Here is a 22239-nt window from a genome sequence, read left to right as displayed (position 1 = left end):
ACACTGCACAAGTCACATCAGCATCAGTGTACCCAGGAAAAGCAGAACTGAGAAGAAGAAAAGAGAAACTGGGGACAGGTCTGCATCTCCTCACCTCCTGCCCTGGTGAATCATCACTTTGGCTTCCTATTCTGAAGCCAGCAGCACCGGCTCCAGCTCTCTGCTTGCCCACGGAGGGGTACGAGCTCCACTTGGATATAATTAGGCTGAAAGAGGTCACTGTGGTATTGCATTCATCCAGCATTTGTCCTATGGGATCCTTAATGGACCTTTGCAACAAGCCAGTGCCGTAGATCTAATGTCACATACAGGGCTCGACACGCTGCGTTTCAACAACAATTAAATTCTTATTATATCTGAGCAGGCTAAGAATAGCTTAAGTATAAATTTTGTTGTGATTGGTGATTCTCCATGGACTATCCTGGAAACCAGGGCAGTATTAGTTAGGTCAAATCTGGAGCAAACCAACTCCACTGAAGCAAATGGATTTGCTTAGTTCTGGTGTTGGGTTAGGGTTAGGTTGCTGGATACCTCCAAAATACTTTAGGATACTCCAAAATGACACTTTGTCAGACATTAATTTAATTTCGACCTGTGTCACTCTGGTGCCTGAACCTTCAATGACTGTTGTCATAAGGTTTGGATCTTTGATGTCTGTGTTGACCCAGCAAACATTATTGTCTCTTATGTACTTGTGGCTGAAATGACATAAAATGCAAATATTTGCAATTGTTATCCTCTAAGGTTTGGACGAGGTATGTTACTATCCAGCCTTGTTTTCAAGGTGTGCACAGGGACTACAGCCCAGGTAAAACCTAGAAACACCATGGCAACGAGACTGTGCCAAAATGTGTTTCCCTCTGAAGGCAATTCATGTATAACAAGCTTGAATAACAAATAATGTATAACCAATTTATAACATTTATAACACATTTAATATATTCCCTCTTCCCCAGGGAGCAATAGTTTTAACAGAATTTTGTAGAATATATGCATTGTTGTTTTACTTTTTAGTATAACTTTTATTAATTTTTTCTTATAAAACATCATTATATTTGATAACGTGTTCCTGTTATGTGTTCATATATTTTGCTTTTAATACGCAGCATAGATCATAAATATGAATATAAAAACTGTCAGTTTCTTTCATGTGTAGTCTTAATAAGCGTGCCTCTGTAGAAGCATCACACTACAATGCTGAGTTCCAGTCTAGGCCCTTCTCCATCATCAAATAGACATCTGTTTGAGTGATTCATTGGACGGTTGTTATAATTTCCCACGACGAAGCCCAGTGTCAGCAGGTATATGGTGTGAATATGCTGGCTTTGTGCTGTGTTTTAAAGTAGTACTTTAAAGATTATGTTTTTTTGTGTTGCTTCATTGCCTATATATTACAAATACAAAAACATTTCTCTGTTGTATTTTATGTTTTTATTTTTCTTTAACTTTGCAAACTTAAAAAAAATATTTTTATTTAAATGCTTCAAGTGACTACATTTAAGTGAGCATTGTTATATTTTTAAATCATGCATTTTCTGTGATATTAATGTAACTCTCAATTCCTGACTAAGATAACAGGTGGTTGGTTAGACATGGCGAGAAGTGTAAATATTCCTTTAAGACTTTCTTTGCAAGTTGCGTAGATCCTTCATGAATGAAACCACGTGACCAAACATCATATGACGTCTGGCCTCGGCACAAGAGAAAGAGGATCAACAAGGAGAAGACCGGAGTGTGCAACAATTTCTTACACAACATCCACAAACTTAACCGTCGTCGCTTGCGGTTTTTACCCCCCCCCCCCCCTCGAGTCCTTTCTGGTGTCGAGGACGGTTCCCGTCGCGATTCGGTAAGTAAATTCGCTGTTATTAGCGGGTGGGGGTGGGGGGGGAAGCGACCCGGCCGAGTTGGCTCACTCTCGGAAGGCAGCCGTGTCAGAGCGGCTCGCTTGCGGGGCTGTTTTGCTGAGTGAGCACGGCTCTCGGCTCTCCCCTCGCCCGCCTCTCCGCGGCGTGTTGTTGGCTCTGCCTTCGCGATGCGAGGGGGGGGGGGGACGCGCGTTTTAAAGGGCCAGCCGTGCTGATTCATCACCGCTGGGTCATTAAGCCCCATGTTCGGCGAGAACACCCACAGTCATGCCGACACGGGGGGTCTTTTAACCGCCAGACAAAGGGGGGTTTTGTTCTTACGAAAGACATTAAATTGCGTTAGTAAGTGTTAGGTTAAAATAAAAATATATATACATATATTTTTATTCGTCAGCCCAGTCAGTCAAGTGTGACGGCTGTGTTGTTTCGTTTTTGTGGAAGGTTTTCGACCGTTATCGTCGCCGCCGGGAGCCGGTGTTGTATGTGGGAATGTGGCGTGCGTAGTGGCGGAACGGGGCGGGGGGGTGTGTGGGGGGGTTTGTTCGTGGAGAGAAACGTGACCGTGAGCGAAGCGACCTGCCATATCCACCGAGAGCCTTAGCTAGTCGGGCTACCCAGCGGGAGCGCTGCTGCTGCTGCTTCACCACAGCCCCTCAGAAAACGCGAGGCAGCCGGAAAACACCGTCTCGTCCTGCCGCGACAGATTGCTTAGCTAGACAAGGTAAGTGGAGGTATTATGTAGGAGGTGGAGGGGGGGGGGTTACGGTTAACTGAGTTATTTTTCTTCCAGGGAGCTGACATGAGCTGTTTGCCAACACCGTAGTGGCTGGTTAACTAATAATAGGGAGGCAGAAGGGTGTTTTTATAGCTAACGTTACTATTTCTAGTAACGTTAGTGTTTCCATCGCAGACCTCTTGTCTATTTTCGTCAGGGTCGCTCACTATGGCAGTAGTAGTAGTAGTAGAGGAGCCAGGTCGGCTTGAAACGAACACGTCAAATGTTTAGCTATAACGGCCCGTTTGTGCTGAAGTTTCGCTTCTGTGATGTTAAAAAACTTAAGATTATGTGGGGTTTTTTTCTTTGTAACCAGGAGCTTGTTGTCAAAGTGCACTTATCCCCCACATTGTGAAACGGGCTCTGGCGTTGACGAACAACGTTGTGTTAGGGCGCCGTTATCCTAAAGGCATGCGGTCAGAATCCCTCTTGCCAAAAGACTCGTTTATTTGGGTGGTTTTTTTCGTGTGCTGGGGGACGGAGCCGAGGTCGTCGTGTGTCGGAGCCGCTCTGAGGTGCTGAATCATCAGTCGCTGTATTTGACGTTTGAGAGCGAGCCGTGGAACGGAGGGGGGGGGGAGCCATGGCAACATGGCATCGGCTCACAAAGGTCTGGCGCGAGGAAGGGGCCCGCGCGCCGTGTCTACCCGCCGAGATTAGACCGCGAGCGACGCGTCGACGAGATTATCCTGCGTTCCCCTGTATGGCGGGGCTTTATGGTCGCGCGCGTCACGGATTGTGTACAACCAGCGTGATGTGTTGTTTGCGATCCATCTGTCATAAGCAAACGCAGTAACAAATGTTATCATAAATGCTGAAACACTTTTGGAGCCTGTCTTGGCGCTTTTAATAAGTAATTCGCCAATACTTATTGAGTATTGTCCACAAACATGCAAAAATATAGTTTTGGGATTTTTTTCCCCAAAATGTTAATACCTGTGTTACTAACAAGTTCCAACTTGCATATCAGATTCACTCATGATTAGATAAAAAAAAAAAAACTCTAGCGTCACAGCCTATGGGCAGAGATGTCCCTTCTGCTGGGAACTGGAAAGGCCTTGAGACTGTGCTAATCCAATTGCCCCAATGCTCTGTTTGTTGTTTGCTGCGCAAATCAATTAAGCAATTGATTACGAGGCCTCGATGTAAGGAGACGGGCAGGGTGAGGGTCTCCTTTATTTCTGAAGAGGCACGTCCACCAAAATATCCCGAAATGCTACATTAAAATTTCAATTGCAGTTTGTGGCACTGGTGCAATTAGCAGTGCAAATGGTGTAGTTGAGAGGTTGGGGAACAAGTGTAATTTGATCATTGTACTACTTAGCCTGCACTTTGGGTGCAGTCTTGGCTCTGCGTTCACTTTCTCTGGTCTAATTGAGCACTGACCGATGGTGATGGGCAGAATGTGCTGATGGTTGAACGGAAAGGCAAAAAGTGGGGGTGGGGGGGGGGGGGGTGGGGAGATGAGATTAGGGATGGGCGGCCGGATTGGCCGGGGTGGCCGGATTGGCGGAGACGTTGGCGTACAAGAAGCCCTTTTTTTTGTTTTGTCTTCAAGGCGTTCTGTAAAAACGCTGAGGTGACTGATTGGTTCCCCTCGCTTGACAGATGGCGTTTTCACTTGTGACTTAGCTTGCTGTTTCACGAGTGTGAGTGTACCCGAGCCCCAAAAGAGAGGAGCTCACGTGTAAGAGTGTGTATGTTTGGGATGCGTGTGGGATGGACTGTAAAATGTCGATGTGATTGTATCATCTTCCTTCGCAAGACAGTAATGCGTGTCCTTTCTTTTTATTCCCCGTTATGAGTGATTTTATGAAGCATTTAAGGAACATTTGCTTTTGCTGTTTCTCTGCCAGACGGAAAGCTGCTTCCTCTATACATTCATGGGTACGAAATACAGTCTCGTTCAATCAGCTGTGCATTTCACTAAGTCAGGGCTATTCATCTATTCATTCAGCACAGTTGGGTGAGTCTCTCCTCTCAAAGACACCTGAATAAACTCATCAGTTACTTGCCAGGTTTAGTGTGTCTCAGCATAGAAATCACCAAACCGTGCTGCAGAGCAGGACTGCAACTGAACTCTGCTGCTATAAGCTATGGTCTATTTTTTATAGAACAAATTGCAATGTTACCTTCTCATGTTACTCTGTGTGTATGCGATTATGCGTGTGAGGGATAACTCAGGGCTCAGATATGGGCACCAGGTCCAGAAGTGTTCTTGTCCAGGTTTAGTATTGATAAAGACAGATTATGTACAGCCAGATATTATGAATGCACAATAACATACACCAAGCGGCTCTTTTGGGAGGCGTGCAGCGTGCGCGTTTGCATGCTCACTTTCAAGGCTGAATGCTGTACAGGCAAATTCATAGAAAAAAAAGTGGCCCTTGCATCACCATTGCGCGAAAAGAAATGCGATGGTTTGCATTTACAGTAAGAGTTTTGCAACAGATGGCAGTTTTTTCTGCTTCCTCTTTCTGTGAACAGGTAGTCCGCCTCCCCGCTTCTGTTTCGTGTTTGTCTTTTCTTATTTTTTTTCTTCTCCTTTTTTTTGTTTTTGTTTGTATTTTTATTTTCATCAAGACGGCGGCGGGGGCCAAACACGCGAGCGTCCGGGCGGCAGGCGCGTCACGCTCGGCCGTTCCGCGTGTGTGCGGATGCCGTAATCACGCGGAAAAGCGCAGGCTTTTAATCTAGACTTCCTCCCGAGATTCTGGGTCAGGCCGCGTGCGACTGCGCTGCCCTGCTCGCCAGCCGAGCGAGGAAAAAGCCCCGAAAAGCCTGGCTGCTTTATCTCCGCCCCTCCCCCTCCTTCACCAGGTGTAGTGAGAGGAAGGCGACCACGTTCGTAACTTGGCAAGGCGCTTGAAAAATGTGTCGTGCGTCTTTTTTTGGAAGAGCAACCTTAATTTATTAATGAGGTTCCGTGGCACATTTTTTTTTTGCCACAGAATGATCAGAATGAGTGATCCGCTCCTCCCCCGTTCGCCCGCGCCGCTGTGTGTCCATCACTGTCTCGGGTCTTTAATAAATACGGCATATGTTTAGCGGAGGCAGTCATGAGGACAAATAAATAGTGGGCAGTGTTCGGCGGGCGGCGTGAGCGGGTGCCGCAGACGAGCTCGAGATTTATCACCGCTCAGGAAGGAGATGCTGAGCCTGGAGTAAGCAGAGCCCACCTCATCAGCCCTGGTTTACACACACACACACACACACCAGACGTATGTATACACACACACAGCAAAAAACCATTTTGTGCTTATGTGCATAACACTCATGTAGCATGCACGTTCTCACCCACACACACGCACACACATATGCAGAAAATGAGATCTGTGTTGGTGCGTTTTAGTGTGTGTTTGTAAGTGTGGGAGGATGTGGGTGAGGAAGGGTGTTGTCTGTGGAAGGTGAAAGGTTGGTGGAACGGGGGAAAGAGCTTTAATGAGCTGCATCTCCATAGGTCTCCCTCTGCAATGTGGCAGGTGGTGTAGAATAAATACAGACTCAAGGTGATCATTAACTTATTCTGTGTGTGTGTGTGTGTGTGTGTGTGTGTGTAAGTGCGTGCGTGCTTTCTCGGCATGGTGTCAGCGCCGGTAGAGTGCTGGGATGTCTGGAGTGAATGCTCTCGTCTCCTCAGAGCCTGTGGCAATCGGCTGTAACTCGGAAGGAGAGTTCCATTTATTTGTTTATTTTAAAGTTTTCCTCGTCGCTGTTTTCGCCCCGGTGTTTGCCGTTGCCAGGTCCCACCCACCGGCTCGCTCTCACCGATCGCTCGCTAGTTGGCCCCGCCGCCAAGCCTGGTCCCCGGCTGGGTCTCTGCGAGCCGGGCCGAAACCCGTGTCCGCGACGCTTTCCCGGGCCGCCTTCTGAATGGTGGGATAGAGGCGCGTGGTGCGGCTGGGGGTTTGAATCAACCCGTGCTGCCCCGGAGGGGGCAAAAGCTTTTGCAGAAGGGAAAAGAGGCTGGAAGTCTGGGGAGAGGGAACGGCGGATGAGGGAGGAGGGGAGAGGGGGAGAGGACTTTGGGGTAGCAGTGTGGAGTGTGAGGGGATCAGTGGAGTCTATTTTTTTTTCTCCCTCTCTCCCCCTCTCTCTAAGCAATGATGAAATAGGTTGTAAGAAGTTAGGCGTAATCTCCCCTCTGCAGTAGAACATCTATCTCCTGTCGCGTCTCTCTCTGACTCTCTGTCTCTCCCCCTCTCCTGTTTCATAAAGAAAGCAGAAGAGCAGGACTGTTTCTAAGACGAGTTTCAGTGGGAATCTCGTACATTTCACAAGGCTTCAGCCGCCCGTCACAAACGGTTAGCTGTGGCGTGTGTTGCGCTGGTGTGTTTTTGAGTTGTGCAAAAAAGGACATTTATGTGGAAAACAAACCAAAGTTCACCAGAGACTACTTAAAAGGCTGAGAATTAAAATAAATAAATAAAAAGCTCTGCGTTACGGGAATGAGAAGTCCAGCTGTTGGTCTGAAGCGCTCTAACCTGAGCGCTCTCAACACTGTTTTAACACTGTTTAACACACCTGTAATGATTACAGACTGTTTATGTATGGGATCGAACCCTTTAACCAGCTTGAAGTCCATTACCCACATATGCAGTTTTATTAATTCATTTAATATACACATAACCTTTGTTCATGTGATATCGGGCATCTCTTCTTTTACGGGGTTGTTAGAAACGAGTCTCTGCTGCTCTGGGGTTGTTATGAAAAGAAGGAATAAAAAGCCCTTAGCATTGAACACATTCAGACAGGACCTAACATACACACCAGCTACACCACGCTTATTATATTAAGGAGTTCATGCCACCTTATTTGACCCAGTTGGGTTGCGCAGTGAAATATGGTTATTCATAACGCCTTCTCTCTCTCACTGTTTCTCTCTCTCTCTCTCTCTCTCTCCTTTTTTTTCGTTGCGATGTTGAAGGTTTTCTTGGACAGCCGGGCTGTGGGGAGAGGATTCGTGAATGTCTCCATGTTGCATCATCCCACTAGCAACATGCCGCAGTTTTTACCCGCAGTGGCACACTGCCTCTCTCACACTGCGAAACGAAACGGATGGGGCGGCCCAAAACGCCGACCCCCCCCCACCCACCGCCAACACCCCCCCCACCCCGAAAAGCTGCGGCGAAGGCCGAGAAGGAGAACGCGGGGTTTTTTGCTGGGGGTTTTTTTTTTTTGCGTTCGGCGCCGGGGATGGGCGTGTGTTTGGACGGAGGTCGGCTCGGTGCCGGACGGGAAGCGTAGGACGGCACCTGGACTGTCCTTAGCGAGGGGCCGTAGTCCGAGAGGGGGCGAGGCGGTTTTTGGGTGCCCCGCGGCAGACGGCGGCGGGATGTGTGCGTACCTGTGTTGAGGGAGGAGGAGAGAGGAGTGCACAGGTAGACGGAGGGGAGAGTGTGTGTGTGTGTGTGTGTGTGTGTGTGTGTGTGTGTGTGTGTGTGTGTGTGTGTTGGGCGTGGTGTCGGAGTTGGTGGAAGTTAACTGGTTAATGTTTGAAACAGTGGTTCACTATTAGGTGAGCCCTTATGTGAGAGGTTTCATGGGTAAAGACGATTAGAGATGGCAGTATCTCCAGCGCGGGCCGGCCTCACAGTTCACGGGACTCTCGGGAGTGCCGGCCTCTAGAGTGACCAGGCCAGCCCAAAAATTGCACAGTCATGGGCTCGTGGCCGAGAGCTTGCCGATGTACAAAGATGGCGACATGGGTGCGGGAACACAGAAGGCACCACGTTTAGCGTCTTGTAAGCCTCAAAGAATCCCACTGTATGCAGCTTAGCCTGGTGTCTGTCTCACCCCCTCATAACGCTCGCCCGCGAACACACACTCTCTCAACGCTCGCCCGCGAACACACACTCTCTTATTCTCTCTCCATCTATAGGTTATTTATTTCTTTCAGCTTTCGCTGCTTTTGTGCTGACCTGGGTGAGCAGAGGGGAAATAAGGTTTAGTTAACTTTATCTCCGTCTCCCTCTGAAAGGTTTGGGTGGGGGTGGCTACCAAATTAACCTACGAGCTTCTCTGTTGGAAAAAGCCCTTACTAAATAAAAAAAAAGCCCCTGCTTCCTGACTCTGCACTTTTTTCTGCTTGTGTTCGGAAATTTGCCATCACACACGCGTACTACCTGAGATTAGGAGAGAGTGTCGATAGAAAACCTTTTCTCTCACACCTCTTCTGTGGAGAGCGCGTGTGTTCTTGTTCACGCCTCGGTGTGCCCGCCTGTGTCCTGTGTTCCCGCTAGTCCTGTATACCTCTCTCCACCCTTTCTTTCTCTTTCTCTTCCCACCTCTTTCCCTGTCTTCTTCGGTCTCTGTCAGGCTTCTTCTCTCTCTCTCTCTCTCTCTCTCTCTCTCCTTTCTCACCTATATGCTCGTGACAAACCGTTACCCTGTGTGTAGGCTTGATGGTTTAACTTTAAACTGCCAGGGTTTCACTTTGTTTTATTAAACTTCCTCTTCTTGTTATTGTCTTTCTCTCCCTCTCTCTCTGGCTTTCTCTCTCTTTTTCCCTCAGAAAAGGTTATCTTCTCTACTATTGTATGTTTGTTTGGGGTTTGGCTTTTTGCTGTTTTAGTGGGTGTGTGTGTGTGTGTGTGTGTGTGTGGCCGTTTTGCGATGGTATGTTATGTACCATCGTGTGCACGTGAATATCAAACAGCATTATTAAGGCTACGCACGGTCCATTCAGAGGTACAATCCTGCACGCGTTCACATACACACACGTGCACGCCCACACACGTGCACGCCCGCCCTGCTGGGCTGCAGACGTGAACGGGCGCTCGTCCACTCCCGCACGTCACACTCCTGGCTTGCTCCTTTTGACGCACAGCTCCTCTTTAGGCTCTGAGCCTATCAACCGGTTCCTAGAGTCATTAAACTACATTACCCAGCTCTCCTCCTCCTCTCCTTGATCTGTGAGCTGCACCCTGCCGGGCAGCCATCAGAAGAGCCCTCCATTAACCCCGCCCTTCCTCCTGCTTCTTCCTCTCCTCTGGCTGGGGCTCGCTGTCTTTCCACGCATCGGGCCGGGCTCGAGGTCAGCGTGGGGTCACGCCCGGCTGGCTCACACACCCCTGACAGTCGCTGGCTCAGCACAGGGACTCTGATGGGGGGCGTGAGCTGCTGGGATGCTGAGCTCAGGGCTCCCCCCCCCCCCCCCCCCCCCCCCCCACCCCGGACACTACAGTCCCGCACAGGTGGCCTGCAGCCCCCCCTTCTGATGAGCTACCTGTCTTCCCTTCTCTCTCTCTCATCTCTCTCTCACTCTCTCTCTCTCATCTCTCTCTCACTCTCTCTCTCTCATCTCTCTCTCACTCTTTAGTTTTTTCTTTTTAACTTTCTACTTTAATTTCTCCGTCTCTTTCTTGTATATCTCTTCATCTGCTGTAGACCCTGTTTTCTTTTTCTTTCTTTCTCTTTCTTTTTCTGTCTCTCTCTCTCTCCCTGCTGCAGTATTCTCTGTCCGGTGTGTGTGTGTGTGTGTGTGTGTGTGTGTGTGTGTGTCTTGAGATGTCAGCGTTTCATGGGCCGAAGGGGAAGAATTCCAAATGCGCCTGCGAGAGGCCGCTACCACGGCGACCACCTCAGCACACTCTCTCTCATCCTCGCCCGCCTGTCTCCGTCTAACACACACACACACACACCAACATGCACACAAACTCACACACGCCGGCCAAAATTTCCCATACACACACCTACACACGAACGCCATACACTTGCACATCATGTCCATAATGCCACATCTCCAGTCCACACACACACACACACACACACACACACACACACACACACTGCTCTCACAGGAGAGTAAGTCCTTTATCAGAGGTAATGTGGTTTGTTGGTGCTGCAGGATGATGTCTGCTTCTTGCCGGTGACCTCTCCGCAGAGAGGAATATTAAACAGAATCATCATGAATGTGTGTGTGTGTGTGTGTGTGTGTGTGTGTGTGTGTGTGTGTGTGTGTGTGTTGGAGAGAGAAAGGGGTTGTTATGTTGCCCTTATGTCCTTTTTGTTTGTCCTTTGTTGCACATCTTTGAAGCCAAATGATTCTATGTAGTGTGTGTGTGTGTGTGTGTGTGTGTGTGTGTGTGTGTGTGTGTGTGTGTGTGTGTGTGTGTGTGTGTGTGTGTGTGTGTGTGTGTGTGTGTGTGTGTGTGTGTGTGTGTGTGTGTGTGTGTGTGTGTGTGGGAGAAAGAGGTAAAGGGATCTGTGAGTGGATGTCCATTGTCCTCAACCTCTCTCTTCCTTCTTTTACCCTCTATCTCTCTCTTACCCCTGTCTCTTTCTCTTCCTCTTCTGTTTCTCTTTTACCCTCAGTCTCTCTCTTTCTCTTACCCATCTCTCGTTCTCTTCCTCTTCTCCTGTCTCTCTTACCCTCTGTCTCTCATCTCTTCTTCTTTTCCTGTCCTCTCTGTCCCCCCCCCCTCTCTCCCTCCCTCTCTCCGTCACTGTGAGGAGGCCTCAGGTGTGTGTGTGTGTGTGTGTGTGTCTCTTGTCTGTTCAGAGCAAGCAGGACGCAGCTGTTTCTCTGCGTGGGGAAGCTACACCTGTCTCTCTGTTTAGTCCACGTACGTCTACATTCACATGTAGGCAAGTCGCTCGCCCGCTGTGTACACCATATGGACTCGGCGCTAGGGGTGGCGTGTGTGTGTGTGTTTTGTATTTTACATTTTCAAATATTTAATTTAATTTTATTTCTTTTTATTACACAGTTGTCTGACGTTTGGCAGGTGTGAGGGGGGAGACGTCCCTCTTTGTTCCTTGCTGATATTCTCCTTCATGGAGATGCTGTGGAGTGTATTAAGGAGTGTGTTCTCTCGGCTTTTGTGTGTGCACACATGTGTGGGTAAATGAGAGGGGTGGGGTGCCAGTGGGGGCACTGGGACAGCATGGGCTCATGGCGGAGGGGGAGGGGCCTAGCTAAATAAGACAACGCCTGATAAAGACACCAAGCCCCTCCCCCATGTTAATCCATCCTATTGTGTAGGCATGCCTCACTACAATAACGGTCGAGTGGAGCACTGAGGGGTGTGTGTGTGTGTGTGTGTGTGTGTGTGTGTGTGTGTGTGTATGTGCACGTGTGTGCACTTGCACTGTTCCTGAGCTATAGATGTGGATTTGGGGCGTTATTTTTACCATACTGTATTTGTGGTGTGGGACATGGCAGAGGTGGAGCTGGTGTGTGTGGCTGGTGTGTGGAGCTGGTGTGTGTGGGGCTGGTGTGTGTGGGGCTGGTGTATGGAGCTGGTGTGTGGGGCTGGTGTGTGTGGGGCTGGTGTGTGTGGAGCTGGTGTGTGTGGGGCTGGTGTGTGTGGAGCTGGTGTGTGTGGGGCTGGTGTATGGAGCTGGTGTGTGGGGCTGGTGTGTGTGGGGCTGGTGTATGGAGCTGGTGTGTGGGGCTGGTGTGTGGAGCTGGTGTGTGGGGCTGGTGTGTGGAGCTGGTGTATGGAGCTGGTGTGTGGGGCTGGTGTGTGGGGCTGGTGTATGGAGCTGGTGTGTGGGGCTGGTGTGTGTGGGGCTGGTGTATGGAGCTGGTGTGTGGGGCTGGTGTGTGTGGCTGGTGTGTGTGGAGCTGGTGTGTGTGGGGCTGGTGTGTGTGGGGCTGGTGTGTGTGGAGCTGGTGTGTGTGGAGCTGGTGTGTGTGGAGCTGGTGTGTGTGGCTGGTGTGTGGGGCTGGTGTGTGGGGCTGGTGTGTGTGGCTGGTGTGTGGGGCTGGTGTGTGGGGCTGGTGTGTGTGGCTGGTGTGTGGGGCTGGTGTGTGGAGATGGTGTGTGGGGCTGGTGTGTGGAGCTGGTGTGTGGGGCTGGTGTGTGGAGCTGGTGTGTGGGGCTGGTGTGTGGGGCTGGTGTGTGGGGCTGGTGTATGGAGCTGGTGTGTGGGGCTGGTGTGTGGGGCTGGTGTGTGGGGCTGGTGTGTGTGGCTGGTGTATGGAGCTGGTGTGTGGGGCTGGTGTGTGGGGCTGGTGTGTGGCAGGTGTGTGGGGCTGCAGCTTGGCCCCAACCTGCTGTGTCTGTGCTGCTGGTGGGAAGGCAGACAGACAGGTTAATCAGTCTAATCCCACACCCAGGCCATCGGGCCCTGCGCCATGCTGAGGGCAAGCAGCCAGCCTTTCCAGGATAAAATGTACCTCCCACACCCCCCATTTTCTTTCCTGCCCCGCCCCTCCCCGTAGGATGTGGGCGGGATTAGTAGGTTCTCAGTAGTTGGGGCAGTAGTTGTCTGTCAGTTTCCTTTGATGTGGTGTTAATGATCGGTGTTGGACTGGTGACAGGGTTGAAGGTGACTGCAGGTGCTTACACTCTCTCTCTCTCTCTCTCTCTCTCTCTTTCTCTCTCTCCCTCTCTCTCTCTTACTCTCTCTCTCTTTCTCGCTCTTAACCTGGAGAGAGTTTCTCCAGAGCTTCTGCCAGGAAATATCTCCCTCCAGCACACACAAGCTCTTAATCTCTTAATATGTGCCGGGTGTGTTTACTATTGTGGAGAAGGTCGACGTCATCTGACTTCACTCACACTCTTCTGCTGAATGAGGACTTTAAGTATATAAAACGTCTCAGCTGGGGGGAAAAACATTTTATGTCAAACTTAAATTCTTGCCTTTTAAACCTAATGTGGTTTAACATGCTTCAAGGTGATGATGGCAAATCACTGCAAAGAGCAGAAATTCAAAATCAATGATTTTCTCTGTTGTTATTTTCTCCCTCTTGCGGAGGCTACTGGGGGACCGCCACATGCACTTTGACCTTAACCGTCTGCGTGCGTGTGTGTGCTTTTGTTAAAGGTGGGCGTTGGAATGTGTGCTCCTCTTATATTGTCACTGTATTCCCCTCGTCTTTATGTGGGGAGGGCACGGGTTCATCCGTGGGGTCAACCGCGGACAGGGGGGGGGGGGGGGGGGGGTGCAGAGTCATCCTCGCTCTGTCACACGATGGCCACCAGGAGGCTACAACAATGATCGTTCTTCATCGTGGCCGTGGCCTGCATCAGGGCTTCTGGGGTGTCATCCCTGTGCCTGCCTCCATGGGACCATTGTAGAGGAGTGTGTGTGTGTGTGTGTGTGTGTGTGTGTGTGTGTGTGTGTGTGTGTGTGTGTGTGTGTGTGTGTGTGTGTGTGTGTGTGAGAGAGAGGGAGAGGCAGATAGTGAAGAGCGGTCTTGTTTGGTTGCCAGTTTATTCATAGCTTTCCCTTCCTTTGTTGCTTGTAAAAACATGTCTGCTTCTTTTTATATTGATTTTGGGAGGAGAGCAAAAATATTTGTTCAAGTTGTTCTGGCTGTCAGTGAAGCGGTGAACGGGTTAGCAGACACAAGCGTTATGACAGCTGCCGTAGCACAGCGGAGCTGCCGTCAGCAACTTGTCCATCAACTTACGCTCAATACTTTAGTTTCATCTAGACCTTCTGAGGTGGGAAAACACAGTAAAACGTCTCCATCCCAGTGCACTATTTAATTTAAACACACAACCCAGTAACCCCACACCAATAGTGCTGTCTGATGGTTTTAACGCTATACTGAATGAATGTTTTAATCTTGTTTGTTTGGGGTTACTCTGTATACAGATCACGGAAATTTCTCTGTTTGACAATGACGTAAAATAGAAAAGGTGGATATGAGTGACCGCCTGACGATCGCCTCTTGAATATTAGGAACTCGTCCTGTTTTCCCTTGCAAACCACTGAGCACAATCACTAGTGCTGCTCGGTAATCCCCTGGACCGGTGCCCATGCCACTACTTCCTCCTACGCTTTTGTGGGCCTCTCCAATTGGTCCATCAGCAGCCTATCAGCAGCGGAGGGAGCTCTCATGTTAAAGGTGTTCTAGAACTTTAGTGAAAGCATCCAACCGCTAGAACCACAAAGGAAGTTGGAGACAGGAAGTTGGGGCTTAAGTGTTGACACTTTCACTACTCCAGATTTCTTGTCAGAAAGGTAGCTGGTTAAGTGTCACACGTGGCGGTGGCAAATTAACTCGCTAAATGCTTTTGTGGTATAGAGCACTTTTGCGTTCTTTAAAGAATATATTTGTTTGGAGATTTTGAGAGATAGAACCTTCTAGGCTTCCTTGACTGGAACCAGTCTTACCTGACTAGTGGATCTAGCAGAATGAGGAGCTGCTCTCGGCGCTCACGCTTTGACGTGCTTCTGAGCCTCTCCGTTTCCTGCCTTGCAGATTTGAGCGCTTTGGGAGTGGCACCCGTGGCATGACGACCACTAACAAGGGAAACAAAGCCTTAAAGGTCGGTTACCACTCCCCGTCTCGCTCGGTTATCAGAGACACAGTGGAGACGGTGGGTCGCTTGGATCTGAACTTTCTTGTCCTCTCTCTCTCTCTCTCCCCCAGGTGAAGCGGGAGCCGGGTGAGAATGGCACGAGCCTCACGGACGACGAGCTGGTGTCGATGTCGGTGCGCGAGCTGAACCAGCACCTGCGTGGCCTGTCCAAGGAGGAGATCCTTCAGCTGAAGCAGCGGAGACGCACGCTGAAGAACCGCGGCTACGCCGCCAGCTGCCGGGTCAAGCGGGTCACGCAGAAGGAGGAGCTGGAGCGCCAGAAGGCGGAGCTCCAGCAGGAGGTGGAGAAGCTGGCCTCCGAGAACGCCAGCATGAAGGTGGAGCTGGACGCCCTGCGCTCCAAGTACGAGGCCCTCCAGAGCTTCGCCAGGACTGTGGCCCGAGGGCCCGTGGCCCCCGTCACCAACGCCGCCGTGCCCGTCTCCGCTCGCGGGCCCCTGGCCTCCGTCATCGGCCCGCTCGTACCGGGCAAGGTGGGCGCCACCAGCGTCATCACGATAGTCAAGTCCAAAACGGATGCGAGGTCTTAGTACAGGCCAGGGAGTGAGGAGACGAGTGGTAGGAGGGAGAGAGGGAGGAGAGAGGGAGGAGAGAGGGAGGAGAGAAGGACAGGGAGCGTGGGTAAGGCTTGGTCAGTGCACCACTGTTTAGGCATGGGACAGATTTGGCATGACTCCCCATTTAAAAGAGATCAAATTTCACCCCACCATCTCAGAGGAGCGGTGAAGGGCATCCATGCAGAAACGTCCTCACTCCATCCCAGTACTGTAGTACCAGCCTCTGATTGGTCGGTCCAGCCTCTTTCTATATACCTGTACGCCGGTAAAGAAGAACGAGTTCATACCGAGAATAGTTATGGCATCTGGGCTTCCAGAAACATTCAGAGAAAATGAGAGGAAATTTGAGAAGGAGCAGCAGATCTGTTTAATGGATGTTCCTAGTCACTGTAGTGAGTGTTTACATGGTGCATTTTCTACTCTGTTGTTGACATTAGGGCCCGAGTGTTATTGTGTTGTTTTTGTTTGTTTGTTTTGTTATGAGAACTTTTTTGGTGTTGTTTGTTGCTGTTGTTTTGGTTTTTTTTTTTCACATTGGATATTTGTTGGGTTCCGATATGCTGTGTTTTACTATGTTTCTGTCTTCTTGTGTTTTGGAGGGGGTTAGTAACTGAACACTGGCTAAGAAACAGACCGTTTGCATCCTCCTGCATCTGAACTGAACGGGACTGTTTCTCATGAGAAATACTGTAAAGGTGGTTCAGGTAGGAAGGAGAGCTCGTCCAAGCCCCAACCCCCGTGTTTTCGAAGTACCTCGGGAGTGTTAGCGTCAGTCGCCTAACCCTTCAGCTTCATCCTCACACGAACCAACCCCCTCCCCGACTGTCCCCCCGGTTGTACCGCTGTTCCCTCACGAAATTAGAGGCTGGATACGCACGGCTTCTGCTCCCAGGGGCTTGAGAAAAGCTGCCCGCGTGCTCGCCGAGGGAGTTCGCCGTTTGCCCCCCCGGAGCCTAACGGTGTGCACTGACCAGGACCTGCGAGGAGAGGAGAGGAAGAGACAGGAGAGAAGTCAGCTGACGTTCATATGGTAGCTATCAGGAGAACTGAGACCAGTTTATGTGAATGGGTAGTCCTTTTTTCAGGAGACATAAAAAGGATTCATTTCTTTTCCTAATGAAACTTTATTGGCAAGGCAATAAGATATTTATGTTGTGGAAAGCTGAACTGCTGGTTTTCCTTTCATTGTGGGGCTAGTGAAAAATTGTCATGTGTTTTACATAGTTTTATGCTGGCAAAGCTACTTGTTTACTATTTGAGTTACCTTAATTACAAAATCGTACCTTTTTGCTGAGTGCTAGGTTAGAAATCCCCTGTTTTTTAACGTTCAGTAGCTCCAGAAAGGGACTGCAGCCCTGGTTGGTTCGTCCCCTTTAACAATTTGGAGGAAAGCAGGAAAAATGTTTGGTCATAAATTGGAAAAAAAAGAAAAGAAAAGGAAAAAATACAACCACCTCTGTATTTGAAATGGGGACTATCTGGTTGCATAAACCGGTGAACTCTCACAAGCTTTACCATAAATCTGTCGCTGTGACGTTGCGTAACGTATTCTAAGAATCTTTGTCTATATGGTGGAGTCTTGAATTTTATAAAAAAAAACAAAAAAAACATAGAGTATCTTGCATTATTTATAAAACATTTAAAAAAAGAATATAAAGATGTTTGATATCTCTTTTTTGCAATTGTACCAAAAGTGGCTTAACTATTGAAGTTGATAGCTTTTTCTAGTGACTAGGCGCGTAAAACTGTGGACTAGCGCGTGTGGTGTGATGTGTAAGTGATAAGGTGATGGTACTGTTCACTATTTTGGATGTGATGATCTTCTGTTCTTATTTCGGCCAAACCCAGGTGATGGACGCACCCTACCCACAATCCTCTAGTCCCCCGTCCCCACTGCCCCTTTCCCAAACCCCCTGTGCAGCTGTTTAATTGCGTAGCGTGTGCTGGCCTCAGGTCAAAATGTCAGAGGTCATTCATAGGCACATTTTCGCTCTTCTCTAAAATTGGACTTTGACGTGCTTTCTACATCTGCCTTTGCCCTGCTGGATTAGCTCGTTGGCTCAAAATCAGTAGAAGGGCAGTGCTGAATAGAAAAAGTGAACCATCCGAATCTCGGGGCCACCTCTCGGTCTGGGGCGTGTGATGCTGACGTTGGGCACGTCTCCCACACGTAACGCCAAACAACAACCGCACAGTTTCCTTTACATCAGTAAGACTGGGTCTTTGCACCCCATTTCAGCAACTCTTCTTACTATATTTTTATGCCTCGTACAGAAATTAAGTAAATGAGTTTTCGGGGAAAGTGATTTAGAAACTATTAGGAAAGGAATTCTCAGGAAAGTGGATCTACAGCGAGGGTTAGTGGGATGTGTTTAACCGTCCAGCCGTCTCATCACCTCTGTTTGATAAAGTCCCTTTTTTTGTGATATGTGATTTTTATATTTTTGGTGTAAAATGTTTCTATTGTAGATTATATTTAATCTATTATGTTTTTTTGTTTTGTTTATTTTTATTTTAACGGGGTTGGGGTGGGGTTGTTTTTTTTTTTGTTTTTGTTTTGTTTTGGGTTTCTTTTGTTTGTTTTTTTTTTAAATGCCAGGGAAGTGACACTGTACTGATTTGAACAAAAGCAAAGCAATGCACTCTCTCTGCTGCTGTTGTCTGTGGAAGGGCCTTGAGCCGCCGTCGCTGTGTTAAAGGACTCCGACGGATGGTTCTCACTGTACAATACTGGACTCGTGAGACCCTGCTTCTACCACTCAGAACGGTCCTTGAACTGTAGGGCAAGGGACCGTCGCAAAAGTTACGTAGTGAACATCAGAAAAAAAGAAAAACCCTCATGTGATGTAGTGGAAGGTCGTGTCTTTCACATTATGCTGAGGAAATAAATTTTATATAAGCACTGTACGTAGTACAGGTACCAAATACTTTAGATTTTTCTTCTTCTAAAGTGAGATTTCATTTTTAAAAGTACATGCTGTTTCCTGATGTACAGGAAAAACTATTGGGTCAAATACTAGGCCTTACAAAGCCTTATGTCAGCGGAAATAAAGTTCCTGACTAGATTAAAATATGTATTTACATTATAATGTACAGCCTTCAGAGTTCAGATTTGGCCAGCACTCCAAGCTCCAGTTTAGAAGCACTGCACCACTGTACAGTGCAACGCCCTCTCCACTCTAACACACTTGACTCATGTCACGAAGGGCTTGCTAATTAGCAGATGAATTGAATCGGGTGTGTTATAGTCGGCAGAAACTGTGCAGGGTCTGGCCGCTCTCCAGACTCCCGTTTCACCCCCCCTCCAGTCGAGACAGACAGCATAAGCAGAGCTGAGTGACAATCCAACACCTTACAGACAGCACATACCCCTGTGCTTAAAGCTACAAAGCTGAACTCAGTTGCCTGTTTTGTTTTGTTTTTTTTTCTTCTTTTTCCTTTGATTGCATGTCCGCCGGGCAATGTTACCAGAGACCAAACAGAAAAATGGGTCTCCCTATTCTAAAATTGTTGAACAGTTTTGGTTAAGGATGGTAGTGTGAAACATGTCAAATGTCACAACAATGACAAGTTTTCGAGCCCAGAAAGAACAGATTGCTAAATGCACTGGCTTTAACTTTAATACACACACAAACTCTTTGGGTAGTTTGGCTCCTTCTTGTCATGTTATCAAAGTGCTATCTTGCATTGATTTTTCGCAGTCCAGCCAGTTCAAGTCATGCTTGCATTACATGAAAATCAGCACATGCTGTTGGGTGTGGGCGAGATACTATCAGGCCTTATACATTTTGAGCTCCTCTCAAGCTGCACTTATCTGGCATTTAGATATGAATAGAATATTATAGGTATATTTCTATGGATTTTTTTTAGTCAATGTAAATCAAGAAAATGAACTTCCTCTGACTGGTTAATCTGTGAAATTGTTCTGTAATGGAGTCTTTGGTCCATTTTGCTGTTGCTTTCGTAACCAATGGTAGCGTTCTCCTATTGGCTGTGGCAGTTCTGTGGCGTGTCCCGACATTATGTGAGCAGTGTGTTTTTAAAGGGTTAAAAATAATTCTACTAGCTTACTAGCAAACAATGGCGTGCTCCTAGTGGCAGTAATTGTGTTGTGGGCAGCGCCACCTGCCTCACCTCCGCACTCTTCCTCTCCCTGACTCCAACTCCTCCTCCTCCTCCTCCCGCGCGGGAGAGGGCGAGTGCCATGGCTTCTCACGTCCGTCATTGTCGTCGTTGTCGTGGTGACTTGATGTAGAAGTGAACAGTTGAATTATATGCAAATCAGCGGGGAGCAAGGAGGGCCCTTGGTAAAATGAGTTGTTTATTTTTTATCAGTTTTTAATTTATTTTTATTTATTAAAGACTTTTCGCACTTGCAGTTCAGTAACCACAGATACAAACTCTGTGAGGGCAAAATTATTTGTTTATTTGAATGCTAAAGTTTCCTTTTGTCTAATTTCACTTGCGCCCGCATTACTCCCTTGCAAAGAGAAGCAGAGTATCACCTTATGATAATCTGATATTCATCTAATAATACAACAATCTTTTTAACATTTACCTCAGCTGTTAAGACAGGTTTCAGGAGTTGTCTTTTGTGTTTGTTTGTGAGCGAGTGTATGCATTTGTTTGTTTGAATTGGAAATTACATTAATGGTATTAAGTTCCCCTTTTAAAAATAGTGCTACGTCCCAAGGGACAAAAGCAATGGTTATTAAAAGCAACGTGAGACAATCCTGAGAACAGCTAACTCAATATGCTCAGATGCGTGGATCGCCCGGCTGAGAACAAGGTGTTTACGCAGCACCTGCACCCTGTAGCCCCATGCTGGGCCGGGCCGGGCTGACTCTCCCTGAGCAGATCGGTAGGGAGCAGGGAACTGGGCAAGCACACTCCAGTCCCAAGTGTCCACTTCTGTTACTGGGCATGCCATGCACTACCCTGAAAATGCAAGACTTTGTCCTACTTCTTCCTGAGTGTAACTATAGTGTACTAACTACGCTGGGCTACACTAATACGTTGTATTGAATGACATCTATTCTTGCCTTGCTGATAGCCCAAATGTGTTTCTGCTCTGCCGCGCTCCCAATAGCTTCTTTAGCCCTCTTGGGATTGGAATTAAAAGGTTTCATTTCTGGGTAAAGACAAATGTGTCTCACATCTTCAAAGAGGCTCTTGCGCACTCGTTAAGGTTTAACCAAGAAACCCAGTTTTCTTTCCCCTTAAGTTCTGTTTGTCACGGTTGTTTTCAAAGGTTTGAATAATTAACTTCTATCACACTGCTATTGCGAGTGTTAATGTGAGTGGCCATTATTTTGCCACATTCCTTTTTTTTTTTTTTTTTTGACTCTCAAGTCAATAAAATAAGAACAGCCACGCCTTTCTCTTTTTTTAATACAAATGCAAATGCAGTACAAACACATTTGTACTGATGGCACTATTATGGTGCTTCCTTTAGCTTGGTCCTAGTTGATTATCTTTCCCTGGATAACACGAATTAAAATGTTTTATTTAAAGCAAAATCAATTTGTATGCAGCATTTGGGAGATATACATTTCAGTTTCTTTTTAGTAGACCAATGTGTTTGTTCCTTTCCCCCCAATTGTCTCTGTTGTGCTTCTGTTCACTAGAACCCCGCGTCCATGTTAAATGGTGAGCTCAAGAGTACATATGACGAACCTAATCATTAGAGAAATGTTTTGGTGTTGTCCAAAAGTACACAGTGAGAAATTTCAAGCTATAAATTGTGAGTTTATGACCATGGAAAGTAACATTTTTGTCTATTACAAATTGTTCTGTTTTTCTGTATGGGGTGTAATAAATTCTATCACAGTACTTTGTATGGGAAATATACATACAGTAAAAGTCCATTTAATTGTAATTATTTATCAACTAAGTTATTGTACTTTTTGGAATTTGTAGATAAGTAATATAATGTATTGGTATATAACGATGAAATTAACTGTATCAGTCAGTCTGGGGCGTCTTTTAATTTATTGATGTATATACTGTATGTTTGTTGATATACAGCTTACTTTATTTTGTATATGACCAATAAATACATTTTGAAAAGCGCAGTGGTGGTAGTAGTAAAAGACCTGGCTCTTCGGGGTGCGCGCGCGCGTGCTTGATTGAATGTCATTGTATGACCTAATTTGTAAAGAATCTCGTGAATTGAGTCCCCCCTCCCCATGTATAGCTCTGCCACATTTTATTTTATTTTCCAAGGAACCTATAAAAAAAACCCGAGAAACGTAGCAGCATATGACCTAGTTCGAGCAACCTCTCGGCGGACATATTTTTGGCCTGACATTAGTAAAACATGACAGAGTCATGATGGATTGTCTAGGTGTGTCCGCCGCTTAATGGGGACGCGCAGACGTCTCGGTATTTACTGTCGGCGCGTTCCAGGCACCTTGGGGATGTTGCGCTCGCAGGACCGCGGGACGCTCTGCGTCCACTTACCGGGCAATGACTAATGTCACTGCTGTCCTTACTAGGGTCAGTGAACGAGGCAGAAATGAAGCGGTTAACGGACTACTTTGCCTTTCAGATTAAACCTTTTTCTTGCACGTACTCCCATCGGGGACGCTGTTGCTGACTCTCTCAAACACACACACACACACACAGTTGTCATAAATGAGGAGAAACCCCCTCTAAATACATGGAATTGCTCTGATTTATAGTCTGTACAGACTCTGACGCCAGACACACCTATGTCCTCTGGTACTGGCTAGACTGGTGGATATTCCTCGAAA

General features: G+C 47.7%; 1 protein-coding gene across 2 annotated transcripts; it reads left to right on the top strand.

The window, feature by feature from the left end:
- Positions 1-1715: 1715 nt before the first annotated feature.
- Positions 1716-21558, top strand: mafgb (v-maf avian musculoaponeurotic fibrosarcoma oncogene homolog Gb). Of its 2 annotated transcripts, none has more exons than XM_077023546.1 (3): positions 1716-1849; positions 14807-14873; positions 14978-21558. In XM_077023546.1, the coding sequence occupies exons 2-3, from the start codon at positions 14838-14840 to the stop codon at positions 15455-15457; spliced, it is 516 nt and encodes a 171-aa protein (XP_076879661.1). In that variant the 5' UTR covers positions 1716-1849; positions 14807-14837; the 3' UTR covers positions 15458-21558. The 2 variants fall into 2 exon arrangements, with proteins under 2 accessions (XP_076879661.1, XP_076879660.1); XM_077023545.1 differs by lacking the exon at positions 1716-1849 and adding an exon at positions 2404-2589.
- The last annotated feature ends 681 nt before the right edge of the window (positions 21559-22239 follow it).

The sequence above is a fragment of the Brachyhypopomus gauderio genome, chromosome 12, assembly GCF_052324685.1.
Source record: "Brachyhypopomus gauderio isolate BG-103 chromosome 12, BGAUD_0.2, whole genome shotgun sequence".
Classification (NCBI taxonomy): Eukaryota; Metazoa; Chordata; class Actinopteri; order Gymnotiformes; family Hypopomidae; genus Brachyhypopomus; species Brachyhypopomus gauderio.
Note: the sequence above shows the minus strand (reverse complement) of the source record. Positions and strands in the feature narration are given on the sequence as shown.